The sequence below is a fragment of the Cuculus canorus genome, chromosome 5 (genome assembly GCF_017976375.1).
Source record: "Cuculus canorus isolate bCucCan1 chromosome 5, bCucCan1.pri, whole genome shotgun sequence".
NCBI classification, from domain to species: domain Eukaryota; kingdom Metazoa; phylum Chordata; class Aves; order Cuculiformes; family Cuculidae; genus Cuculus; species Cuculus canorus.
In genome coordinates, this window is record NC_071405.1 from 36,971,082 (window position 1) to 36,998,134 (window position 27,053).

The following is a 27,053-nucleotide window of genomic DNA, read 5'->3' on the forward strand; positions in this document are numbered from 1 at the left end:
TCATCCACTTCAGCAAATATGAACAGTTTGAAGGAACCAGACTTAAGTTGTTGTTACTTTCACACGCAAAATATATCTTACCCCCAGAAATGAAATTTGAAACTGCCTTTAAAATTCATAGGATGGACACCACATCCTTTTTCTAACCTTATCTATTATTTAAAATATGAGACTGTATGGTTATGGACTATTTCTTTAGGGGAGCCAGGCTTATTAAAATAATTTGTTACACAACTGGGACTTTCTGGCATTAAAAGTAAGAAACACTCCAAAAAACATCTATCACCATCTTACCTGTACTGCAATTTGTGTTCCATTGGATGTAGCCAACAATGTAACAGGTCTAGTTTCTGTAGTCACTAAATGGTGCCCGTGTTGCTGGTGTCCCATTTCTGATGAGGCACTATGAAATGCTGCTAAGTCTTGAGCCACAATAGCAACCTTCAAGACCAAAGGAAGAAAATCAGCTGGATGACAGCTCTGTTACGGTTACTGACCTCATACAATGGCTATCCTTCAAAGTTAAATTCAAAGCTGTGATTATTCATCAGCATAATTTTATTGTGCAAAAGATACATTTGTTAAGAAAGGTTGCCATCACTGTGTTCTCAATGTCATCTATTACCTCTCAAAAAATAAATACCCTCAGAATTTCAATAAATATGTACTTACACAAGTGTTTCCTATCTGCTAAATAAATTATAGTCCCATAATATTAACTGATAAAAGTTACAGTTCATACTCCATTCTGTTCTTAGCTCTGTCACTCATTTACTACATGACATTTTTGGAAAACTCATAGCACTTTTAGGTTTTATTTGACATACACCTGAACGCCTCCCCCCCCCCAAAATGAATTACCAGACTAGTACCTCAGAATTTTTTCTTTTTGCCCAATTACTGTTTTTAAAAGATTCTGCCACATGTTGATGTTTAGCACTGGAGCAGAGCACACCATACTTTATGAATGGAAAGCTATGGCCAGGTGCTGAAAACTGCTTTACTTGGATAAATCTGTGTTGATGACAGAACCATAACGGCTTAGATGCCTATTTTAGATCATCACATAAAGGAACATTACACATGTACGCAGGATAATATCTTACCTGCTGTCCTTCAGTGCCTTCTGCAGTGACCATCGCTACAGAATGTGTTCCTGCAGAAGAGATGACGGCGTCATGGGCAGGGACTGTGATGGTGGTGCCATCTTGTGTTACCATAGTGATAGTATTGCCAATGGCCTGCATATCTGCCTGGGAGATGTTGACCTGAAACACAAAACAATTCCTGAAGTAAAAAATGAAGGTCTGATCACTGCTTAAGTCATACCTGAGTCTTAGCATTTGACAAAATAACAGATGTTCCTATGCAAGATATAAAAACCACAATGATATGCATTTGAAGCGTAACAGCATTTATCAAGCAAATACCTGCTGGCTGGTTCAGCAGGAATACTCCTGCTAACTCAACTTCTTCATTTGAAACAAAAGTTGTAGCAATCCAGAACAAAAAAGCAACTTGTTCATAATAGAAGGGAAAAGATATTTTCTTGATATTTGATACAATTACAAGTAACACGCCCAAAAGATCTAGTAGCCATTATTCCACTTCCTGACTGGCATTGCTCATGCATTCCTTGAGAATCACTGTCAATTTGGCCAAGTTCCCATATTGGATAAAGCGCCCTCATCACATCTTACTGATTGGGATCTAATCTTCCATAAACTTTCAGACACTCATCTGTTCAGACTAATAAGAAAAAGGACGCATACTCACCCCCAGAGTCTACAACGCCGTGTTAATCAGATCACCTCCCAAATAACTGCATGATAGATTATCTATGTGTCTTACACAACAGATGACGTGGTTCAAGGTAGTACCACCTGACATACTTTTATCTTAATGGAAATACTAAAGAGGCCTATAAGGGCTTAGAATTTAAACCACAAATAAACAATTCATAAAAAAATAATGACATAAATTACTGATGTCTGCAGTATAAATGCATTAGGGCATCAGATATGGGATTTGATGTTTGACTTACAAGGTAATAAAACATCCAAAACTAAGGTCAAGCTAAAGGATAACCTAAAATGTGACAACTCCACATCAAGGATTCTGCAGGCCCTCATTTTAGAAGGTAAAAACAGTAGTTACTTAGTATTGCTACAGCATTCACAGTTAGCAATGTAACAGCCTCCTTTAACATTTCATATTCGAATTGGAAATATTTTCCATATGATACTGGCATTTCAGCTACCTTTCCACCTGAGATATAAACTCTTCCCAATATGCCTTCGTTATATTGCCACAGCTAAGTAAGAGAGTTGTGCTGAAATCCCCTCCCAAAAAGATTTCATAAGAAATCCTTAAAAAATATATCCAGAGGACTTTTCAAGTGGAGGTGGCATCAAAGCACTCCCTATCCTTTTATGTTAGATATTGTAAGAACTGCACACCAAAGGTTGGAAAGCAGGCTCCCGCACCAGAAAGATTACCCATCCTTGCCCTCCCCAAAAGTGCGTGCAGACAAGAAAACAGTGACAATGACCATCAAATACTGATAGAATAATCAGGGAACTCTGAAAAGCCTCAGAAACTAGCCTAAACACACAAAATCTTAAAAAAGCCCGTGCCTACTTCAAGAGTGGTGAAGATAGAAGAAGAGTGACAAGGATAGCAAAAAAACCCACCAAACATCTAGCTTTGTATTAATACAGTTTCAGATGTCAGAATAGGTGGTTTAATGTAGATATTCCAGAGGAGGGCCAACCCTACACATATCCTGACCCAGCTCCAAAGCTTTTCCTTCCTTACGAAACCCACGTACATATTTATCAAGAATCCTAAATGATTTCAGAAAGCCTATGGAACATCTGCAAAATCTGCCTCAATTCTCAGCACATTTTTGTCAGCTCTTTAACATCATGTTTACTTACATGTTGGGTTCCGTCCTGGGATATTAGTGCTACTTGTTGACCTAATCCTGACTGAGTAACTGTAGCAACCTGTGCAGAAATTACATCTTCTCCCTCTACACCTGTCACATAGGTTATCTGGGAGCCTTTGAGAACGTCTTCACCTTGACCTGTTTGATACAAAAGAAGGCAAAAGGATAGTTTACATACTCTAAATGCTGCTAGGAAAACAAATGACAAGGATTAAGCGCCAGCCTCGTTTTAAGGTTTTATGCGCTCCTATGTAAAAAATTTAGCAGAAGGATGAGAAAAATAAAAGAAGGAAAGATACCAAAACCAAGTCAGAAAGTCCATTGTTTTGTGAAGAGGATGTATAATCTTTTAGCAGTGAGTTTTAACACAAAAAAATACTACAGATAAAGAAAATACATATTTAGTTTATAAACAAATATTAAAACAGTGACAAACATTTCTAATTAATTCATTACATTTATCCTCTCCATACAAGAAGCTACACACAAACACAACTGACAACTTTTTAAAAGTTATTAATTAACAAACACACAGAAGCAAACAACGATGTCTTTGTGTGAAGGTTTAAATAAGTTCATTATCTTAATAAATGTTTAACCTCAGCAAATGAATCTTATCGTTCCCTCAGAGGAAGGAATTGGACTACAGCAATTCTGCTTGAGGCATTCAATGCAGTTTCCCACTCCCATACAACTTTTCTGACCAAGACAGTTTGTGCATATCTTTCATATCTCTCTAAAAATCACAATTTGACAAATGGTATTTGTCCTACCACAGTACTTCCCTCAGTCTGATCTTTTAGTCATAGGATTCGATGCTCATGATGCCACAAAAAACATATTCTAAGTAGTACTGCAGCACATGAGCTTATTTCATCTTTCCCTCTAAGTCCAGTTTACAGAAACTGCTATTAAACACAGAAAAGCCAGCACAGGATCAGGGTGCTGCACAGGCAGTTTCTCAAGGAAGCACCTTTTCTCCTGTACAAGACTGTTATGGCTTTATATATATTATTACAAAAATCCAGAAGAAAAATCCAGTAGGTTGCAAACACGCAGATTTTGGATGTTTACAGGTCCCTCCCCATATTCATGTTTATAGCAGGTTTGCTGGGACTGCAACTCATATTTCTCTCTTATCCCCAAAACTGGTATAAATGAGTTTATGGTCTGGTCAATTACTTTCTCAGTTGCTGTTTACACTTTGCCTACCACACTAAAAAGTCCTACAAAGAAGTTAAAGAACAATAGATACTTCAGGTTTTTATCTGTGCTGTAATTTTCTTGGTTATAAAAACCCCCAGCAAAATATTATCCAGCCCATATTTTTTATGAGCAATTAGAAGACAAACTCTAACCTGGAGGCGGCTCAAAAAAAGCCTCTTGTTCTTCTTCAATGGGCTCTGTGTCATTGTGTGCTGTCCGCTTGTGCATAGCAAGCGTAGAAATCTGCTTGTATGTTTTCCCACAGTGATTACAGTTATAGGGTTTGGAATGAGTATGTACAACATGATGCTTGTATAAACTGGAATACTCTGTAAAACGTTTATCACAACCAGGAACTGTACAGACGTAGGGCTTCTCCCCTGCAAGGAAAAACAAGAGGGATAAAGAGAACTTTATCCATGATGCACAGAAAAAAATTGTCAACAAATGATATTTAGTGACACTGTCATTACCAACCATACTTCAATTTCAAAAGAAACAGTGAAGCTCAAGGTCACAAAGTTTATTATTGCAGCCTCTCACTGTTGTTTTTTTTCTGTTTTGTCTTGTTTTTAAACTACTGCCAGTGAAAGCTGGGCTCTTTTTCCTCCCTACTGTTCCATCTAAAATGTCTTCTGATGAAGACAGGAGGATACAGGCTGAAAGCTGTGGTGTCAGTTTGGCCTCATATCGTGAAATTTGTTCTTCTATTACTGGAAGGCCCATACTTCTCAACTATCAGGAATTTTGATACACTAGTACTATTTCACTTATTTTTGTGTCTTTAAGCTCTGAAAAAATCCATAGGAATCGAATTATGGTTTTACATGAAAACACCTTTCATTTAAAAATAAAGGAAATAAACGTCCAAATTACATTATAAACTAAAAAGATAATCCATGATACAAAATGCATCACCATTAAAAAACATGTCTGTGCTTCTATAAAATACAAGGCTACCAAGATGATATATATGGCTATTACTTGCTTTTACATATTAGAACTTTTGAGCGGTGCTGATTATTTCTGCTGACTAATCCTGGCAGTCAAGTTGGATAAGTATTTTTACCTCCATCTATAAAAAGAAGGTTTTGACCACAGCTCCAGCAGCAAGGAAAATACAGATGGCATGAAAGGGTGACTCACAACAGTGAGCCAAAATCGAGCTCTGGCTTGTGCTTTACTGTTATTTATCAGAGAAACAGCTCACAACAGAAGCAACCACAGAACCATAATAAGGATTTGATTTAGTCCAGTGTCCTCTAAAACAAACGCAAAACCTTGCCTTCAAAGAACTTTGTATTCAAACTAAAATTGTTCTGCCTCGACAGCAAGGTAAGAAACCCAAATACTTCACTACCGCCAACTGAGGGGAGACAAGGCACCCAAAAAAGTTCCAAGTCAAGTCATGTAAACATGACTCTACCCAATTACAACGCACCACAACAGTTCACAAGAATGACAGCCTCTCCCAAGCAGATTCCACTTCAAAATACAAACCAGCAGTCATATACCTGTGTGTATTCTCACATGATTCTTATAGTTGGTTGCACTGGCAAAAGCTCTCCCACATCCTGGCTCTGTACAGTAATAAGGCCTTTCCCCCGTATGTGTCCTGATGTGAACCTTTCTAATATTAGATGTTGTGAATGACCTGCCACATCCTTCAAACGGACACTTAAAGGGCCTTTCACCTGAAAAGAAAAGGTACATATGCATTAGTTATAAAAGAACAAAAATCCTTGACTGAATTTAGGAACCTAAAGCTACCTAACTCTCTTTTTGAGACCCTCAGTCATAGTCACCCTGAACATGCCACTGTGGACTGTTCTGCTGTTTAGCCAAAACTGGCAAAAATCAGGAAAATCATACAACCTCTAAGATAAATTATGAAGCATTTAGATTAGTACTTTATGATGTAGAAAACAGATTCCATTGCTTGGATTAGCTTCCCCATTGCCCATATCCTAATATGCACTTACTGCCCTCTCCCAATTCATACAAATATTATCCAGAACAAGTGTTTCAGGGTATTGTCAATTGTAATTCATAACATGAAAAAAGCCCCTTCATTTAGCATATAACCAAGATACATATAGCTTAGTAAAACTCAACTGTAGAAAGCACTTAACCTTACACGTGAAGGATTAACTTTTTGAAGAGAGGCAGCCTCAAATCTCAAGTTTCAAACCACAAACCAAAAGCAATCACAAATTCAGGTTCTTTTTAAAATAAGTCTATTTGTGTAATAGAAATTTAAGCACAATAACTTCCATCATTGCACCAAAATATTTCACCATAAACATTAGATAAAACCAGTCCCTGTCGAGTACCCCAATATCCCCAACCCTTCAGATCTAAACCAAGTACACAGAAGGGGAGAGCGAAGGGGGTTAGCTTTGGAGAACTGAGTGCCACCTGACATTCTGTTCGGTTTTAATTTCACACTTCCTAGAGCTAAGTCCATTTCACTCACTGTACTGCTTACCAAGGAGAAGAATCGGAAAGCAAGAGAGGGCAGATTACCACTAGAGACACAACATTAGGTACTTGGAGACAGAAATAAAAAAACGAAGTCCCGATAGAAACGTTAATACCACAGAACTCCAAAGCAGTTAGCTCCTTGGCAGAAGAAAATATAATTCACTCCTTAGGGCAGCTGTTTCAGGAAGGTTTTTCAGCGTCCTGCCAAGGCAGAGCGTGTCTGGAGTGTACACGCCTCGGTGTTGTGTTACCATGGCTCCCCTAATCCTTGCTTCAGCCAGGACCTCACATCAGCCTCAAAGGAGCAGGGCTGCAGAGTCAAACCCGCCCGACAACAGACCAACAGACCCTGCATTAGAAACCACAACAAACTGCTCTTCGACTGCCCCCAAGAATGTCATCCGACCAGTTGGTGAACTGGCCTTTTAATGCAATTGTTAGAAAAGCGACCTGTTTCCAGGTGACGAGATTTCTGCCATTAGAAATGCAAAGCGATTCAGAAGCGTTCAAGCTCTGCCCCAAAGCAGCTATGGGGAACCATTCACACCAGCACTTCTGATATCAGGATAATAGGTCTAGGGAAGCCATGGAGAAACCTGAGACAAGCGTTTGATGGCAATTCAAAGTGAGACTGGACTGCTGCTGAAAGGGAGGGAAAAATCACTTTTGGCTAAAACAGGCAAAAAATGAAGAAAGCACTAAGGTTGCTCTACGTGATAAAAGGACAAAAAGGTTTCAGAGCCATGGGAGAAAACAGGCAGAGCCCAGACCTGCAGAAAGGACTTTGTGCAATTTCCTTCTCATTCTTTGGCTTCTTGCAACTACTCATAAATCTAAAAAAAGACACCTCTGAACTCCAGTCCCTGGACTGTTGGGAGTCTGTGACTGTATTGTTCAAAAAAGGAAATAGTTACATAGGGCTAGCTCAAGTCTTCTGTCTTATCTGCTAAATTAGATTAACAAGATTAAATTGCCATGTAACGTCTATGGCCATAAGGAAGTAAAGGAAGTGGTCTACAGCTAATCAAGTTTTTGTCCATTCCACAGAAATCCTTCAGCTCATAGCAAACTTGTTCATACGTATGTGCACCCATGGAGTTTTGCAGACTGTAGTGTGTGCTGTCTACAATTTTCAGTTTGGCTTTCAAGTTAATATTTTTTTTTTTTTTTTAGACAAAATGTAAGATGTTTTATGCATTCGGAATTTTTAGTAATATTCAATTTTCTGTGATATTTTTGTTTCAGTTTTCAGGAAATCAGGATAACAAGAAGTTCAGAACTATCAACCTATGCGAAGCTGGCAGGCAAGTTTTATTAAAGCATCAAAACTTAAGGACATCGATGCCATTTCTAAGATGGCAAGCCATATTATCGAGGAAAAGGTCCTTGTTCTGTTACAGCTGCAAATGAAGCTGAAAAGACACCAAGTGACTCAGTGACAATTTAAAGGATGCACTGCTAAGGTTAGTGCTTTTCCAACATTTTCCAAGTAAATGATGCCAGATTTGCAGTAAATGCTTACCATGCTGAAATGCTGTTGAGCATATTGGGCTTCAGAAAGAGAATATACGCAGGCTGATCACATAAGTAAAAAGTCACAGAACGATCAAAGAGTTAAAAAAAACCCCATGTAAACGAACTAACAAAAAAAGGGTGATAACAGTACCTGTGTGGGTTCGGATATGTTTCTGCAGGTCTCCTGAAGTCTTGAATGATTTGGTGCAATTTTCTTCTGTGCACCTATAAGGCTTTTCACCAGTGTGTGTTCGGACATGACTTTTTAACCCATACCCTGAAGATCAGAAAGGACGTTGTAATAATATAAACACAAAACTAGGATACTCATAAACCGTCCCCATCAAAAGCTGTGCTTGCCATTCCAATTGGGAAGCTCCCCCTGATGAGTAAAATCTGCTCTTTAACTCTTCCCAAGCTCTTCATTCTACAGTACAGAGCAGCAGAACTCTAGATGCAGTTTAGAAATTCTTTCATGCTTCATTTATGAAGAAAGTACACTTCCATAATGCTTCTCCTTCCCTTCAAAAGGATAAACTGTAGTGATTATCACATGGAAAAATATTTATTTTGTCTTCAGAGGCAGCTGTATGCTCTGTATTCCATCTACTTTTTATCTCTTGCCACTATTGTTACCAAAGTGACATTTAATTATTAGTTCATACAAAAATCAGTACCATGAATTAATTCAACAATAAAAGCTCTACTTCTATCTGGCTATAAGTTATTAGAATTATTTTAAACCATATTAACAACATCATCACATACATAGGTGCCAACTGATCGCAGTCATGAATACTCATTCCCCTTAAGGTTACTTATAAGAACTCATCCTCATCAAAAACCCAACCAGTCTAAAGTGAGCTTTGGATCAAGCCCTCTGTAAATCATTCTGCAAAGAGCATTTTACCAAGATTTTTCTTTTCTGCACTTCCTTGAAAAGAACATGGCTAGTGAACCCCGAAACAGCCATTTTAGAAAATGAACTTGAATTTTTACTTGTGTCCACAAGGGACATACACATTTCTACAAAATAAAGTTACAGTCTGTAAGAGGATGGCACCTGTGTTAGTTTAACAGTGTCTTCTCACTTCATTCCTAAAACAGCTAAAATTCTCATTTTTGACATTTTTAAAAATACCTAGCATGTCTACCAAGCTGAGCATTAATTCATTCTTAGATCTAAAATAAACTCAATTTCATGATCCAACCCAGGACAGTTCTTAATATTTAAACAGAGAAGATTCAGTACTTAAACTTTATCAAAGGCAAAGGATTGCTGAACTACAGTGGTACAATTGCTCTGACCAAAAATATAGTATTAATAGATAAACAGCTGTTTATATCCATACATCAGTCTCTTGCAATGGAAGAGAGTATTTCATTATGTAGTTTTAAAATCCCTTTACAAACACTATGCAATTAAACTTAGGTGCAATCTTTTAAATGTGGCCGTTTCCCTTTTGAATTTTATCATCATTTCTTTTGCTTGTTTCTATTAAAAAAAATATTAAATGTATTAGATCAGATTAAGTTCCTTTATAAACACCTCAGGGATTTTTTTTTTTTTAAAATAGAGCCTAGCTATTCTAAGCATCATACTAATTTGCATTCAAACTGAAAGAATAAATTTGAAAGATGTTTTGATTTTTCCCTTTCTTTCATAACTGCATTTTGCTTGATCAAGTTAAATCTCAGGGAGAACGTCATTTATAAACAGCATAGTCTACAAAAGGTAGAGTTAAACTCATAAGAAATGTCATTCTTTGATACAAATTCAATAAAGAACACTTAAACAGGCCATCTTCCATCAAAGTTCCTCTCAGATTTGCAACAGGTTTTACCTTTAGCAAACAGATTCAGCTTCTTATTGTCACCTCATTTTACTGACACTGTTTGTTTCTTAAGAAAGGTCTGTTTTTTCAACATAAAAGCTGACTGTAGCATGACAGGTGAAGAGGAAGGGAAAGTGTCAAGTGTTCCACCTCGTTGTTTCTTCCGGAACTGAGAGTTAAATCTTCTGTCTTTTCTATATGCTGCACTAGCTGAAATGATGACTTTTTTTTGCAGTTCTCTTTAAGTTCTTTACTTAGCAGTTTTAAAAGGCAAAATTGCCAACTTATTTTATGTAGAGACAAACACGGACAAGCAGGAGGGGCTAATCCACTGGTTTACCTGTTGCAAAAGCTTTGCCACATCCAGGATGTTCACACTGATATGGTCTGTCTCCTGTGTGAGACCTCTCATGCACCTGTCAAGACATCCAGTACACCAATTTAATGATAAAGTACGGCCTTAAAATCAGGGATAAAAATATAATGAAATACGGTAACAACGTTTTCCCTAAAACTAAAGATGTCTCTTTCCAAGGTCTAACCTGATCCTTTCGGTTTTGCAAAAGAAACCTTTCTGTAAATACACCCAGAGTTACCATCATGCAACTACATTAAAGACAGCACACAAACATGCCTCAGAGACCGCTCTTTACCTGATTTTTTACTCCACTGAGCATTTCTAATGATCCTCTTATATTGCAGGAAACCTCTACAGCAAAGACACCATTTTAACACAATCCACAGAGCGAATTACTCACTGACTCCAGATTTTTGTCAGAGACAAGGTAAGACTGTAAGGAGTTTACCTTATCAGCAAGTGATTACCTCAGCCTAAGTTGTAAAGTGAACAGTTCTACGCCCTTACCATTTCCTTTACTTAATTCAAAAAAAGGAAAATAATTAAGCAGTTGCCATCTGTAAAAAAAAATAAATGTGCCAGCTTTTCCCTTTGAATGCTGGATTGTCTTCAAGAGATAGACTTTGTGTTATCATGGTAAAATCTTTCAAAAATTGGAATTTTTGCATGATCATGCATACATGTTAAAGTAGATAAAGTGAATACTGGATTTCACTATTTCTGTGACACTGCTGGTAGAAACTGTCTCAACAAGTGTTCTCTTACTTGCTGGCAATTTGGGAATCTAAAGTGACATCTGTTGGGAACCCCAAGCAAAATCAGCAGAGCATCCAGGACAACCAATTATTGTGAAATCAATCCAAACCAGCACCTTTGTGACGGGCTCTCTGTTAATTTGTTACTTTTAACCATATAATCTGTCAAAACCAAAAATCACTCCTGCAAAGTAATAATGCTCATTTTTCATCTCATCACCTTAAGATGGTGAGCTGTTGTGTACAGTTTTCCACAGCCATCATAATCACAGCGAAAGGCTTTCTCTCCACTCTGCTGAGATTTTGCAGTCACTCTTGTTGCATGTCCTTGCAAGACAATCTTAAGAAAAAAAAAAAAACAAACCACCATTAAAAAACCCCACAGTGAATCAGAAAAGTCACACACTATTTTGCTATCAAGTGAGAGCTGATTCTGATAAGTTTCTTTTGTCTCCCTTTGCTATGCCATGTATTTCTTAGTCCTCAATAGATAAACTAAAATAAATAACTAAAAAGCATAAATTCCGATGAAAGTAAAGAGAGAAACTATAAAACATATTTACTTGTAGCCAGCAAATTTAAATGCATGTGTTCCTTCACCAAATAACAACAAAGAAAATAATTTGAAATATAATCCCAGTGGTAAAATGACCAAAATAGTACACAAAAGAGGCTTAGATTACAGCTAAGGCAGTGGATCAATTCCTATGGGAGATCAGCCATAAATTAGACCTCATTCAAGGATACATTCATGCAAAGGCCAAACAATAACTAAATGTACTTATAATGAGAAAGTTTTGAAAATGAAGGGAAACACTTTGTCAGTGATGCATGTGTTTTGATCGAACTAGTTGAAGCAATCTGAGTTAGGTTCTACTCTCCCTTCTGGCATGATACAACAGGAAAATACACAAAACAGCTTTGCGATGCAACTTAACTCCCTTTTAAAGGTTTCTTTATCACTAGTATGCAAGAAACATTCATATAGACTGAAGGAGGAGGCCCAGGCCCAAATGCTTGGTACACCTGTATGCAAAGTTATCGAGACTACTTTAAAAAGACTAGCAATTTTTTTACGACCCCCTTCTTCTTATGGAGCCAATTCCATTACGAATTGTCAAAAGAACTTTTCACAGAATGGATAAGATTGGCAGGCACCTCAGAAGATCTTCTAGTCCAACACCTCCTGCTCAAAGCAGGGTCATGATGCAGCAGGTTTCTCACAACAGTATCTGGATGGGTTCTGAATATCTCTAAGGATGGAGATTCCTGAATGCTGCCCCAGTTTTCACATTCTCAACCGATTCTTCTTTGTAAGTATTAGATCCATCAAAGTGTCTCACCACACCAGCTGCTCAATAACCTGCTTTAAGTTGCCCATTGCTATCCCTGAATTCCAGAAACTCCTCCAGATTTCATGTGCCCTATTGTGATGCTCTTTGAGCAGATACCAGGGTGGTTAAAATACCCCCTGAGGGGCTGCGCCTGTGAACATGAGGCTTCTTGCAGCGGTCTACAGAAAGTTCCATCCACTCCTTTCTGATGAGCACTCTTCAGCAGCCAGCCTCCAAAATGCCACCTACACTGGTCTGCCAGCTAATTCTGGCCCATTGGCTCGACTGACTCATCATCCATCCCAAAGCCCACTGGCTCCATGCAGCCCTGCTGTTCTCACACATGAAGGGCAGCTCCCTCCAGTCTCCTTCCCCACCTGGCCTCATTAAAGAGCCTGTACCCATCCACTACAGCCCTCCAGTCATCTGAACTATCCCACCACATCTCCCTCACCCCAACAAGACCGTACCCCTGCAACTGCGCACAGACCTCCAATTCCTTCTCCAGATAGATTGGAAATTTGATTGAGAACAACCTTCCTAAGGTGTTTTCAGGGGGACGCCCCCTGTTACCGTCAGACTGTTTGAAGACTAAAGATACAAAGTTGAATAAGAAATCTTTGAACACCTGAAATGTACACCACCACCACTTCAAAAAAGCTGCTTTGGAACCATGGGGGTAAAACCTCATGAATCAAGAAACCCATTACTAATACTATTGTTTAAGCTATGATATTATGCATCACAGAAGCCGCTTTTATACTTTAAGAGTCATGAAGATAATGCTTGGTTGAACACCTGAACTTAAGCAGTTTTCTTATTTGTTTTTTTCTATCAGTAAACCTATTAGTACTTCTTTTTTGTTTCAGCATATAAAAACATGTATATAGTTGCTAAGATCTACTATAAAGCTGAAGTATGCCAAAGTTTTAAAGAAAATTAACATGGTTCTGTAATGTGCTGTTTCTAGTATTTGTAAGGACTAACCAGACATAATTTTACTACTACTAACACTGATAGGAAGGGAGGGGAGGGTGGAAATAAAACAAACAGAATATTTAGGAAAAGAACAGTTGAATATCATGGTCGTTTGTTAGAACAACTGTTTGCAGAACGATGTGCTTCTTCCCAATAAACTAGTTGGTATGACCAGATTGTTAAGAATACTGTTAGTATTATCACAGATATAGTATTAAACTTGCTGTTCTTGGAAGATAAAACACTCTAAAGAAACTAAAATGTTCACGTTAGGAGGCACAAAATCAGAAGCATGTAGCAAATAAAGCACCTTCATAATAACGTGAAACTTCTTAAGTGGAACTGTGTCCTTCATAATACTTGTAAATAGATAAAATTTAAAAACCTTCTAAGTTTAAAAGAAATCACAAATGCATCCCAAGTTTAGAGAGGTAACAGAGAAGAAAAAGATATCAAATCTCAGATAAGACTTTCATATTGTACACATACAAACTTCAGTCCCATGATTCTACTTTTATTATGAACAGATGGGTATGACGGGTTTGAAAGGACATAGTGTGTGACAGCCATTTGGTCACACGTAGTCTTTTGTTTTCACATGCAGAAATCAGAAAGATTTTATGCTTTTTGCTTTGGTGAAAAACCTAACCACATGCAAGTTGGAATGAGTGCTTAGCAGCATGACATCTGTTCTGTTCTTGTGTTACCTGTGGACTTGAAAACTTCATAAATATACACTTATTTAATATTATATCTAAATACGAGACTATTTTATCCCAAGTAATATATTATTTCAGAACGAATTACAAGTAGGTATCTGTATCTACTTATATCAAGTTATAATCATAACTAAAATTTCCACAGATTGTTGATAGCTTAGGGACCCTTCTGTTGGCAAACTGAAGTCACCTTATAGGGGTCAGAATTTGAGACTAAGCCTCAATGCCTTTTGAAAAGTCAGATCTGTTTTTCTTTGGAACATATAATGCTCTAAAAGACTGGCATATTTCCATATGGCATATATGTTGCCATACACACACAAGCACCTCCAGATTTACTTTAATTAGTTTGGGGGTTAAGGTTGACAACAGCATGTAACTGGATACTGGTTAAAGGTCATTTTGGTTAATAGCCTCTTACTTTTATGTAAAAACAACCAACATCTTATCTTACTCTTCCTTGAATTTTGCATTTTGTTGGAGTTGTAACCATATTCCAACCTACAAGTGTGCAAACCCTCTATATTTCTTGATTTCATTTTATGCAATATATATTCCAATGCCATCACTAATGCCTGTATCAGCTATTCTCTCCTTTCACAGTCATGCCAAACTGGCAACAGCAGAGAGGCTGCAGCTTTAAATACGATGAGAACTAGCTTTTAAAAAGATTAATAATAGAGAATTTTAAGATCATTGTCAGAGGTGAACCTATAATTTTTCCTTTCACAGGTGCTGTATCTTGGAAGATATTTTTGCTCCTTGTCTAGTTCATTACCTCTTAAACTAAATAAAAAGGTAAACCAAGGCTTTTCTGACCAAATCTTTCTCAATGCAATGACTTTTCCATTTTTTATTTTGTTGTTTGAATGTGCAAGGGTATAAGTGGGTTATTATTTTTGTTGTTAGTCATAATTCTTTGATAGCCAGAATATATTTTGCTTTGTCTTTTCCTTTTATAAAATACGTTACGATGACAAATACCACTCTCCTTACATAATTTTTACAGATTCTAAGAAAAAAAGCTTGAGACCAAATAAGTGGTACCTGTATTTTCTATTGCCCTTTGAACTGTTAAGTTAATATTTTCATATTGACAAGGTCTTTATGCTTTTACATACTAACAAGGTGAATACAGAAAAATAAACGGAAGTATTTTTCTGCTTATTTCAGCGTTCACTTAGAGCAAATTGCAAAACCTGCAGTAAAAGTCAAGGACTGTAACAAGGCAAGTGGAATCAAAATAAGTCACCAAAGACAGAACAGTTCAATGCATATGCCTGGAAGTGTCTCTCTTGAGAAGAAAGCAATTCATTGAGTCAGTGTTCCTTCTGCTTCAAAGACTATAAAAAGTCAGCTCATTCTCTGTAAAAGAACTTCTGAGATACTTATACCCCTACTGATGAAATACTCCAGTCACGGAAAAAAGTCTTAGAAACTTAACATAATTTTATTACCTTTTAACAGAAAAAAAAAACCCCAGAAAACAGTTAAGTATTAGAAGATCTTTTTAAAATCCTGTGAAAGGACTTGTTCAAGGACAGAAATATGACCTATCTGTATAGGTTTGAGATCTATAATTCCTGAAGGGTAGCAGCAGACCCTACGTCATGGGTACACAGGACTACCCATCACACACATTGCTGTGCAGAAAAAACAAAAGAAATAGATACATTTGTATTGGTCTACATACCTGCATTTTTTTATCTTGTTCATTTTCACCTATCATTCCTGTGCCACCAACACTGTCATTGCCATCAATAGATACCTGAAAAATGAAGTTGAAATGGGAAAAACATTTAGAGGTTATTTTTATTCATCTGAAAAACAAAGGATTACAGACAGTGCCTGAAGGCCTATTTCACAACTCCCTAGCTCCCTCTTGAAACGTGGTTATCCTGTAGTACAGTAGCTTCCATTAAAATCACCACTGTCAGCACCTGCATTATAGAATAGGTACAGTGAGCATCTCAAATTTGCCCTAAAACAAGGTAGGAAAACTGCAAGAACCAAGTAAGTTAAATAATTACACTGAAAAAAATGTATTAAAATAAACGAACAAATTAAACCATGCTGAGTTCTGACAGAAAAACAAACAACAAAACCCACAAATATTTACTTTTTATAATAGGGATATCTCTCTCACTCCCTGCTAAATAGACACAACTTGTTTGGAAAAAAAATACCTAAGACAATGTGTTACACCTCAATTCAAAGTAGTCAAAATTGCAGCAGCTGAGCAAAGAGTCACGTATTGCTCGGTAGGTTTATTTTTAAAAACAGTCTGCAGGAAGAGAAAGGTATTGCTGCTTTCCAATGAGCTTGTAAAAATATTTGAAGAAGTATTCGATGTTGGTTTGAAATTTTTATTTAAATAAAGATATAATTCTCTAGTTTGAACAAAAACCCCAAACTCTCACATACATAAACTCAAAGCATAGTGTCTTATTAGGCAGTGTAGAAAAAGCTGATTTAAAGTATACTTTAGGTAGTTTCCTGATTCCTTAATTGCCTCTGTAGTGCAGGCATTTGCAACACTCTCTGCATCCATTAAACTCAAGGCTGAGACTGATCCACCTAAATCTAGTCCAACTGACTGTTCTCTAAAATAGTTTGGCAGGAACCCTCCTGGCTGGTGTGCTGGCGTGCTTATACCCTTTCACTGAGGAGGTCACAAAAGGCTCCTGAGAGCATTAATGACTGTGTGAAATATCTTTCTCAATGCATCAGCTACAAACTTGGACACTGAGGATGAACTTGGCCTGTGAAGAGGCCCATGAAGACTGTACTGTCTTTTTAAATTAGATGATTGTGAGCAATATACTTCTGGCAACTTTGAGCTAAAACAGTGAAGAGGGAAGTGCCCAAGCAGAGACAAGTTTATATTACAGAGAGAGCAAAGAATCTGCAAGAAGGTAATTCTTAAGTGGCTTTTTTTAAAGGAAATAATAGCCATTTTGGGACCTCCTCCTGCAGAATTTTTGAAGGAAGAGGAGTAAACCTGAGCAGAAAGGAGACTTGAAACACTTAATCCTTAACTTCCTATTGTTTGTTGAAAGATGGACATAAAATTAAAAGTTGGCCAGTGCCACTGGAAACAAATGATCCAAACAGAACACACATGTAGACATGCACAAATCTGAGGAACTGCATTTTTGTCACAGGAAAACAGCTTTTGGAAGAAACGTATGTGTTGTAACCTCACAATTACGTTACATATCTTCTGACATCATGTTCACTTAGAGCAAAGATCACCCTTTTTCTTGGTTGCTTTGGGAGGAAGGTGGCATTGACAGCTCAAAATTAAGAGGACTCTAGTTAAGTCTTTGCATGTGATCTGCAAGATGTGGGAAAATAGTACTATGCCTAAAAGAGAAGGAAGGGACAATGGAAGATGTATGTGTCCCACCACTTCTAGTGAGCTGCTTTGTAGTCTTCTTGGATTTCTTTGATGAACTCTCTTAGAGAGTTTCTACACGGACTTTGGGCAGCTCACTAATCTTTTCTATTTCTGCCTGTTATATAGGACAGGGGAACAGAGATGAACCATCGCTCTTCAAATCTGCCATAATTTTTTTTTTACTTCCCAAGTTTTTAAGAGAAAACCTTCAAAGTTAACAAAAAAAGTAAGGTATCTAATTTTAAACCTCTCGGTTTTTGCAGTATTGGAAGGATTCGGGAAGGATTGCAAGGAAGATCTTTGCGTTTGTCATAAAAGACCGTCTTAGATTCTAAAGAAAGATTTAGTCTACCTTAAGAACATAAAACCACCTATACTGAGTCCAGCCACAGGTCAGTCTAGTGCACCATTTTGTTTCCAACAGCAGCCAGCAGCAGATGCTAGAGAAAAGTAAAGGAACAGACCAAGCATATAGTGATACCATCCCAGAAATATTCTCCCAACCTTCAAGCTATTTGTGGTTTAGGAACTTCCTGAGTTATTAGTTACATGTTTTTACCTAGTAGCCCTGGCTGCACTTTTCTTTATGTAATTACTCTTTGAAGCCAGGGACATATTAGCATCCACAATAAGCATCCAACAAGCAGTGCCATGGTTTAACTTAGTGCTGTCTGAAAAAGTATTCTTCCCTTGTTTTTCTTGAGCCTGTCACCTGAGAGGTCCGTCTGATCATTTCTCAGTTGTTATCTCTACTCTATGCCACTTAAAATTTTACAAAATTCTATCATATACTTACTTCATGTATTTAATATGTTTGATCATCATTTTTGCCCCTTCCTGTACCTTTTTCAATGTTCCTATACCAGCTGCTACGAGAAGTATACATTGCCTTACTAGCAAGTGTACACAGACATGGAGTAGAATCACAAAACCACATTTCTCCTTTTAAGAGAAAGACAGGGTTGTGATGACTGAACTATTATTTGCTTTTGCATGTAAAATAGGTGCAATACTTGAAAACTCACTTGTACTGACTATCCCTGAGAGGTTTTAACAGTACATTTCAGAATAAGGTTCTGAAATGAAAGCTTAAAGAACAGGATTTTTCCTAGACACACACAAGTACACTACAGAAAAAAACAATCACATGACATAATTAAAAAACACATGTTGACATAAATAAGGCAAAAATGCAAATTTGCATTTCTTCTGCTTCTTCTTCACCTTGTCAAAACAAAAACTTATAACAAATTCTCATTAACGTAGCTCCTTGTTAAGAGGGCAAAGTTATGACTGATTTAAACCTAAATTAAACAGTAGCTAAGGAATGTGTAAAAGCTTGTCACTACAGCTCAACTAACCTTGAATTACCTTTTATTTTATGAAATGCTAAGACATAGCTAAACACAACACAATCTGACTGGCTGTCTTTGCCTCTCCTCAATTACAACACAACTACAATGGAAAGAGTAGTGTATAAGGAATTTAATTAATTTAATGGTCCTTCTACCAAAATTTGACAACTCTCAGTGACACTTCAGGACAGATTTTAAAATTTATTCCACGTGCTCTTTTTTCCAGAGCAATGGAGGCACTGATGGCAATTACCCTGCAGTGGGGACGCTGCTGAATTACAGTCATGAAAATTGCACTGCCCATTATTATATGTACATCATGTTTACAGAAGTACAGTGAAATGGACAACATGAATTTTAAGCATCATATTACATTTTACTGTTGAAAATATAGATCAAAGAAGTTTTTCCAAAACTCAGTAACTGTCTAATTGTCTGTTTTGCACTTCATAGCCTGTGTTGCCCTTGCCCTGTACGCCAGGCCCTACTCTCCTCAATGCAAGGAAAAGAAAAATAATCCAGCAATTGTGCCTGAACAAGAATAATTTTTCTCCTTCTTGCCAAACAGTGCCCTCTCAAAAGCCTCCTTTCCAATGACATATTTTAAAGAAAATTATTATTTAGTTGTCTAAATCACTTTCCAAATCAGTCTGACTCCACATCATTTCAGTGTTCTATCTTTCTTCTTTTTATGCAACGCTACACACTGGAGGTGCTCATAATAGTGAAGCACTGTCATGACAGGTTGGTGTTCTTTCTTCTAATAGTCAGAAGACTGTCTTAATCATCATTTTAATTCTTAGATTGCAATTGGCTTTTGCTGCCAAATATCTTGTAATGCTACATTAAAACGTGATGGATAGAGAAAATGTCTTAAAGTATACCTTGGCTGCATATTGCTCCAAAGCACTGATGGTGTCTGGGTCAATGGTAGCATCTCCTGTATGAAGACCTGCCACTGTGCCGTCAGCTTGAATGGCTAAAATGGTATCTGACTGCGGCATTTGCACCGTGTGGTGAATGTAGGCAGTAGTTCCATCCTCCAGCTGGACTGCTTGTAACGCGCTCTGGTCATAAGTGTCTGAGAAATAATATTACGAAGTGTTATGAGAGAAAAGGAATAGCAATGTCTGCAGGTAACACAAGAAACTACTGCTGGTCAGGAAAAGGCTCCTAAAGTCATATCTAAGTATGAAACACATGAAAAATATAACCAGGAGTATATGAGATAGGTAAGTATTACCATGAATAGCACCAATGAGATTTTAGCCTACTTCTGCACACTTATAAAATTGCAAACCCAATTTTATATTGGTCTAGATTTATTGACAAAGGAAACCAGGAACAAATACGCTTTCCATTTCATAACTACTCATAATAAAACAAAATAAGGTAACACATGTACTGATATCAGTACTTCAGATTTTAGAATTCATTAATCTGATTTTAAAAACAGAATCATGCAAAAGAAACACAAAACATAGGATGATTTTAAAGGAAAAAATGCTTTATGGTATTCTCTCCTCTTAGCACTGATGATTATGGAATATAATGCTTGTCAAACTCATTTAAACAGATGTAAAATATCTACTTATTTGCTTTTTGTAGAGAAGTAGTGCTATTTCCAAGACTAGTGTAATCATCTGCAGAAATCTAAGTTATCATTTAAAACAAATAAGTTTGTATTCTTGACTGTCAGCTGTCGCATTTTCTGCCCTACTACCTAATGGCAAAATCATCAAGAGCATAATCTTTAAAACTTAAGTCTATTTCTACATTCTCTAGCTCAAGAGAGACCGATTGATTGGTTGATTCTTACTTGCCTTCTCATTTTCACATGCAATTATTGGTGAAATCTGTGTAAGGGCTTACATTCTCTACTAATATGACATTACTTACTTTAATGTGATCCTGAGCTAAAAAAACAGTGAAATACACTGGTTTAAAATCTGTTTATAACTGTTATATGAGGCCCAAACAAGGCACTGAACCTCTCTCATTTCAGTCATTTCCAGACGTCACAAAGTAAAAGCAACAAGTAATCTATGTTGGGAATCTCACTAAATTACATCAGTCCAAAACGAGTACCACATATTACACTGCTGAAGTTCTGTTGAACTCTAACTCAATAGATCACACTTCAAAAAAAAATTACCTTTCGAGGTGTGATGAATAAACGCCGTAGTTCCATCTTCCAGCTGAACTGCTTGTCCATCTTCCAGACGCAAGCTGTCTCCTGTTTGGAAGAAAGAACAACAATGCTTCAACAACAGTTTGAAAATTCCATTAGTTGGAAAGATTAAACACTAAATACCTAGGATTACAAAATATCTAGGATCTCTTCATGACTGTTTCCATTAAAATAAAAAATCAAGATACTATAATGATAGTTAATTACTTAATACTAATATTTATCAGTAATACGTATTTTTAGAATATATTCCTTGTATTACTACACTTACTGCTTTTAGGCATGGGTACATGTTGAACATAAGCAGCAGAACCATCTTCTAATTGAATCACCTGGCCATCCATTAATTTACCATCTGAAATACATAATTAGAATTATTAAAAAATATTCTGTATGACACATCACAGTTTAAACACACAGTTATTATTATCTGGTTTAAAGTTTCAATCAAATATCTTTGAAAAATAATGTTTGGTAAGGAGTAAGCACAGTGTGACTACACAGATTTTTAAAACTGAGGGATTAAAAAAATGGTAAGGGCCTGATTTCCTGTTAGGCAGAAAGCTGACATTTGGTTTTGAAGTGTATAGATCACCTCACTGTTGTTTGGCTTACGTTCTGCATTTGATACCTGCATCTTATTAGTACCAGAAATAAGTGCTTATTTGAAGCATTACTGCAATGCCTGCAATTCCTAACTGGAATTGGAACTTCATAAACATTGTACAGATTTTGCCTGACTTTACAAACCAAAGGGGATTACAATCCAAAGACAGGGTTAAAAAGGGGAATACAATTTCAACTGATCCACAGCTAGTCATTTACCTACCTTTAGAATTGTGTTGTATGTAAGCAGTGGAGCCATCAGCAAGGGTAACTGCTTGCAAACTTACACCTTCCATGTTTTCTAAGTTGTCACCATCTAGCAAGGAAAAAAAGCTCATATTCACTATTACCAGCATAAACTCTAAAAATTACCACTCAACCAACTCCATAAATAATTACATCCCCCTAAAGCATAATGATTTCAGAAATAATAACAATGGGAAGTAGCTCTTACTTGGTTTCTGGTTTTTGAACCTTGAACGTATACTAAAGTCATATGTTCAAGATTTTGCTCTGTTAACATGACAGCTAGAATGTTATTTTCCTTACCTAAAAAGGTTATAATGGCACTGAATAAAGAACTAAAAAGCTGAGGTTTTAGGAGAAATCTTAATTAAGTCATGAGTGTTAACAGTGAAATAACTATATATACGCTTGTATTGATAATTTTGTTTTGTACAATGCTACCTGCCATTACTATATACAAATCTATTTAGAGTAAAATATAGATTTAAGAAAAAGTTGTAATCATGTAAAATCATAACAAAGCTGCCAGAAAAACATCAAGTCTAAACCAGTCCTAGATTGCCAATCTATTTTAAAGCCAACTTGTTTAATACATACTTAGATATAAACTCAAGTTACGAAGGATGGAACAGTAAAACTATAGTGAGAATAAAGTCAGAATTTGTATTTCCTATTTTGGCACATTTACACTCCTATCACCTTAATTAAGAGATCATTTCCTTCAGAATTAAATTACTGAAGTTAATCAACCTCAGTTAACGAAGAATAATTTCTGTTATATTTTTAATTTAGAATACACTATGTGAGTTTTAGAGTGTTATCTGAATTTCAAACAGAAAATAATGTAGAGATATTTTAACCTGAGGTTTCACCTTGTACGGCTACAGCTTCTGTTAGACAAAGAGTCACGTGTTGGGCCTCCATTCCTCCTCCAGAAAATTCAGTCATTCCCTGAGAGTCTCGATTTATCTGAGCTAATAACATTGTCTACCTAGAAAGAAAGTATTCACAAAACATAGAAAATTTAAACACAAAACCAGAACTAGCTAGAGACAATCCAAGTTTAATTAGATTTTTATACAGCTGCTACAAGTATTTTCTGTTACTTGCCTTACGAAGATGATGCAATGAATAATTTATTTACCTGGAAAATACTTAAAAGGAAAAAAAAAGTTATTTGTAATAGGTAAATATTATTACACCAAATAACCAAGCTATTAAGAACTTCAGGCAGCAGTTACTAATTGAACTGCATCAACCACATTAGATTTCAGTTAAGTATGAATTATTCATCGTATGTATAAAGAATAATGGTGATAATGACGGTATAAGTAATATCTTTTTGTCCCAAGAACTGAAATTCACCTCTGGCCACCCATGACAGAAGCATAGCTTTAACTATATAAATTAAACATCTCTTTGGTGCCGGTAAAAAGTTCAGAATCTGACGCACACTGGGAAATACACGCTTCATTAGCAAGTCTGACTGGATGATCCAACTATTTCCCTAAACTTTGGATAAAGGTTTTTATTAAAAATATTTTTTTAAAAAAAATCCCTTGAAAATAATGAAGTATCTCATGATAAAATGCATTGATAAGACAACAGGATATTGATTACTGGACGACAGTCACAACTCTGCATGTATCTCCCAGAACCAGATACAGCCTTTGGATAGCCATCTTTTACCCAGACAGGTTTCAGTATGGGAGATTAAGAAGCCTACCGAAGCTGAAAGGCTATTACTAATTTTCAATATTATTAGATTAAGAAGGTGTAAAGATAGTTTATATAACATCGCATTCTACTAAATCACACACTGGATTTCACCACAGGGAAAAACCCACCTTCCCCCCTAAAACCCAAAGCACAGTCAAAAAGAGAGTCTCCAAATTCTGCAAGCCCTTTAGTTAAGGTGACATACATTTAGATGTGGCTGAAAGGAGGGGCAGGATCACACAGAACTGCGATCTTGGCCTCACAGCATTAAAGTAACTTGCCCCCCCACCCCAATTTCTTGTCAAGAGTTTTTCTTACAGTAAGAAACAGTAAGATAATCTCACAAAAAGGTTACAGATAAACAAAGCTTTTAATCTCAGCATGGTTCTATAATCTGCTGTTTTATAATTCAAGGCTAAGAAGAATAACCTAGGTTTTTAATTTACTTAAGATAGATTAAATTTTTAAGGAACTAAACTATTTTTACCTCTACAATCCAAAAATTTGCCTGCAAATGAGCAACTTGATGGTGTCAAAGATGAGAGAGAAACAAGTGCTTACATCCAAACTAAAGAATAATGAAAGCAAAACTAGACCATTTAGGTACTCCAGCATGCTTGCAGTATTTAAAAGGTTTGGTGCACTAATTTAGTAGTTGAAAACTATACTTGAGCAACATTTCCCAAATACATCCAAGTGACTTTATACCAGACCCTATTTCCTACAGAGGCAGGCAACTACTTGAGTTTCTTAGCCCCAGCAGAGAAAAAGCTGCCCTACACCCAGCTGCTGTACCTCTGCTCTTTCACTGCCCAAAGTGCTTTAACCCGAGCGCTGTGCACAAAGCAAACGTGTTGCTATGGTCCAAGCCCTACTAACTTTCCATATGATGTTATACCAAGTACCCACATTACCTCCCCATATTGGGCCTGGAGTCTATCACCTTGGCAGGTATGAGGATGATTGACAGCTTAGTTAACTGTTGAGAGCCCAGGTAATGGAAGAGATAGAGTTTAATAAAGGAAGCAGAAGGAGTATCCTTAGGAAGGTTTTACACCTCCTGTAAAAAAAAGCAAGTTTCTTCATGTGCTATGTTGAAAATCATGTATAAAAAACCACCGATGATCAGTTCACAATTCAGTAGGAAATATGCCTTCCAAACATTATACTTACCTGGAATATTAAGGAGACTAAAATATGGGCTTGCAATAGAGAATTTGAACCTTGAATAACTCTGAGCATCAAGAAGAAGATGCAGATAAAAAAGAACCTAAAATATAATTCAAAAGAGATGTGAGAGATTTTAACATCCACGGGAAGATGGGGAATTCTTGTTCCTGGCAAGAATTCTCAAGAAAACCTTTTCTGCAAAAAGAGGTCTCTAAAAGAGCTGTAATACAACAGAAAAAGAGCCAGTGCAGAGAAGCTGTCCAGACTAATGTGCATTTGTACTAGATGTTTCTGAAGAAAATGAAATAGCTAAGGTTCTTTTGATACTATAACCTAAGGGACAAGGAGTTGTACAAGGACATAAGAGTTCAACTCCTCCCTCTGCCATCTCTGTGTTACTGACTTAGAAACAGGAACTTCTTCCCGTTACTCATTTATCCCCCCCATCTCAAAAGAGGGACAAAAGCCTTACTTAGAAAGCACTCTGCTCATAAATGAAAAGTGGGACAACTTGCTGTACTACAGGATCAGCTTAAACAAGCTAAGAAGTGAAGTGGCCCTGCCATCAGTGTTCATGTTCTGTGCTAGAAATAAGATCAGAAAACTGATGCAGTTGAAAAAAACAAACCACCATCACCAAAAAAAGTTTTATTCCAGACTAGTTTGCAAGGACTGCTTCTCTAAAGGTACTGTCAACTTGTAGCAAGGTTAATCAAACAATTATTGTATTAGATGCTGGTAGTGCACTGAGTTAGTCTGTCTTAACTGCTAAGTGTTTTGTATTGTCAGTGTTTTCTATTCACTGAGTTTTCAGGACACCTCATGGAAATTGGCTGCAATACAGTGAGACCATTTCACACACTGGAGAAGAAGGGCTGTACAACCACTGATTTCGACTAGAACTAGCTTCTGAAAAAAAATCTATCAGGGACTGCATCTCAAAGGCCTTTCAGCTCCAGTCTATTTTCATAGAATCATATAATGGTTTGGGTTGGAAGGGACCTTAAAGATCATTCAGTTACAACCCCCCTGTGATGGGCAGAGACAACTTCTCACTAGACTAGGCTGCTCAAAGCTTCATCCAAATGTGGCCTTGAACACCTCCAGGGATGGGGCATCCAAAGCTTCTCTGGACAACCTGTTCCAGTGCCTCACGACCCTCACAGGAAAAAATTTCTTCTTAATATCTAATCTGTATCTATCCTCTTTCAGCTTAAAACCATCACCCCTCTTCCTGTCACTGCATTCCCTGATAGAGCCCCTCCCCAGCTTTTCTGTAGGCCCTTTCTGTACTGGAAGATTGCTATAAGGACTCCCCAGGGCCTTCTCTTCTCTAGGCTGAACAATACCAACTCTCTCAACCTGTCCTCATACAATCACCTCCCTTTCTCCCCACCGTGTGCCTCAGCAGAGCTTCCAGAAGGATCTGCTTTACCGTCTTGCTGGCACAGAGGTGAGGTTGACTGACCTATAGTTCCCTGCATCTTCCTTTTTACCTTTTTTAAGAATGAGGGTTAAGTTTCTCCTTTTCCAGACAGTGGGAACTTCACCAGGCTGCCATGACTTCTCAATTATGATTGATAGTGGCTTAGCAACTTCATCTGCCAGTTCCCTCAGGACCTGTGGATGCATCCCATCAGGTCCCATGGACTTACGCACCTTCAGCTTCCTTAGATGGTCTTGCACCTGATCCTCTCCTACAGCGGGCGGTTCTTCGATTTCCCAGTCCCTGCCTTTGCCTTCTGTGACTTGGGCAGGGTGGCTTGAGCCCTGGCCAGCGAAGAATGAGGCAAAAAAGTTGTCGAGTACCTCAGCCTTCTCCACATCCTTGGGCAACCAGGTCTCCCATTTCCTTCCAGAGAAGGCCCACATTCTCCCTAGTCTTCCTGTTATCACTGACATACCTATAAATGCCTTTCTTGTAGTCCTTGACATCCTTGGCCATCCTTTAGAGTGTTCTCTCTCTTAGACAAAGTATCTTTGAAGAAGCCTCTGGCATCTTTAATATACTATTTGCCTTCAAAATAGAATAATGTCCTTTCTCCAGAGCTTACGCCTCTCAACTTTGGGAAGCAGTGAGGAAGCTAGTCAAATGCAGACAACTGCAAATTCCTGAAAGAGGCAGAGCAGAACCAATTGCTTTAAAGGGGCAATAACTACTTTGGGAGAAAAAGCAATCTAATATAAGATAAATTCAAAGGACAAAGGAGCAAAAGTATTTATTTAAATTAT

General features: G+C 37.2%; 1 protein-coding gene across 7 annotated transcripts in view; it reads right to left on the reverse strand.

Annotated features, from left to right (window-relative positions):
* Positions 1-27,053, reverse strand: part of ZNF143 (zinc finger protein 143) — a 48,297-nt gene that overhangs the window by 11,230 nt on the left and 10,014 nt on the right. For 2 of the 7 annotated variants that reach the window (XM_054067109.1, XM_054067107.1), the window contains 15 exons: positions 23,043-26,933; positions 22,793-22,923; positions 21,910-22,002; positions 21,352-21,435; positions 21,045-21,125; positions 19,774-19,970; positions 15,828-15,902; positions 11,324-11,443; positions 10,331-10,406; positions 8,307-8,432; positions 5,671-5,850; positions 4,309-4,536; positions 2,940-3,088; positions 1,107-1,268; positions 295-441 (listed from right to left, as the gene is read on the reverse strand). In XM_054067109.1, coding sequence (XP_053923084.1) covers positions 295-441; positions 1,107-1,268; positions 2,940-3,088; positions 4,309-4,536; positions 5,671-5,850; positions 8,307-8,432; positions 10,331-10,406; positions 11,324-11,443; positions 15,828-15,902; positions 19,774-19,970; positions 21,045-21,125; positions 21,352-21,435; positions 21,910-22,002; positions 22,793-22,916 — 1,842 coding nt within the window. In that variant the 5' untranslated portion in view covers positions 22,917-22,923; positions 23,043-26,933. The remainder of the gene's footprint in view (positions 1-294; positions 442-1,106; positions 1,269-2,939; positions 3,089-4,308; positions 4,537-5,670; positions 5,851-8,306; positions 8,433-10,330; positions 10,407-11,323; positions 11,444-15,827; positions 15,903-19,773; positions 19,971-21,044; positions 21,126-21,351; positions 21,436-21,909; positions 22,003-22,792; positions 22,924-23,042; positions 26,934-27,053) is intronic. The other 5 variants (XM_054067110.1, XM_054067111.1, XM_054067112.1 and 2 more) reach the window with 5 other exon arrangements.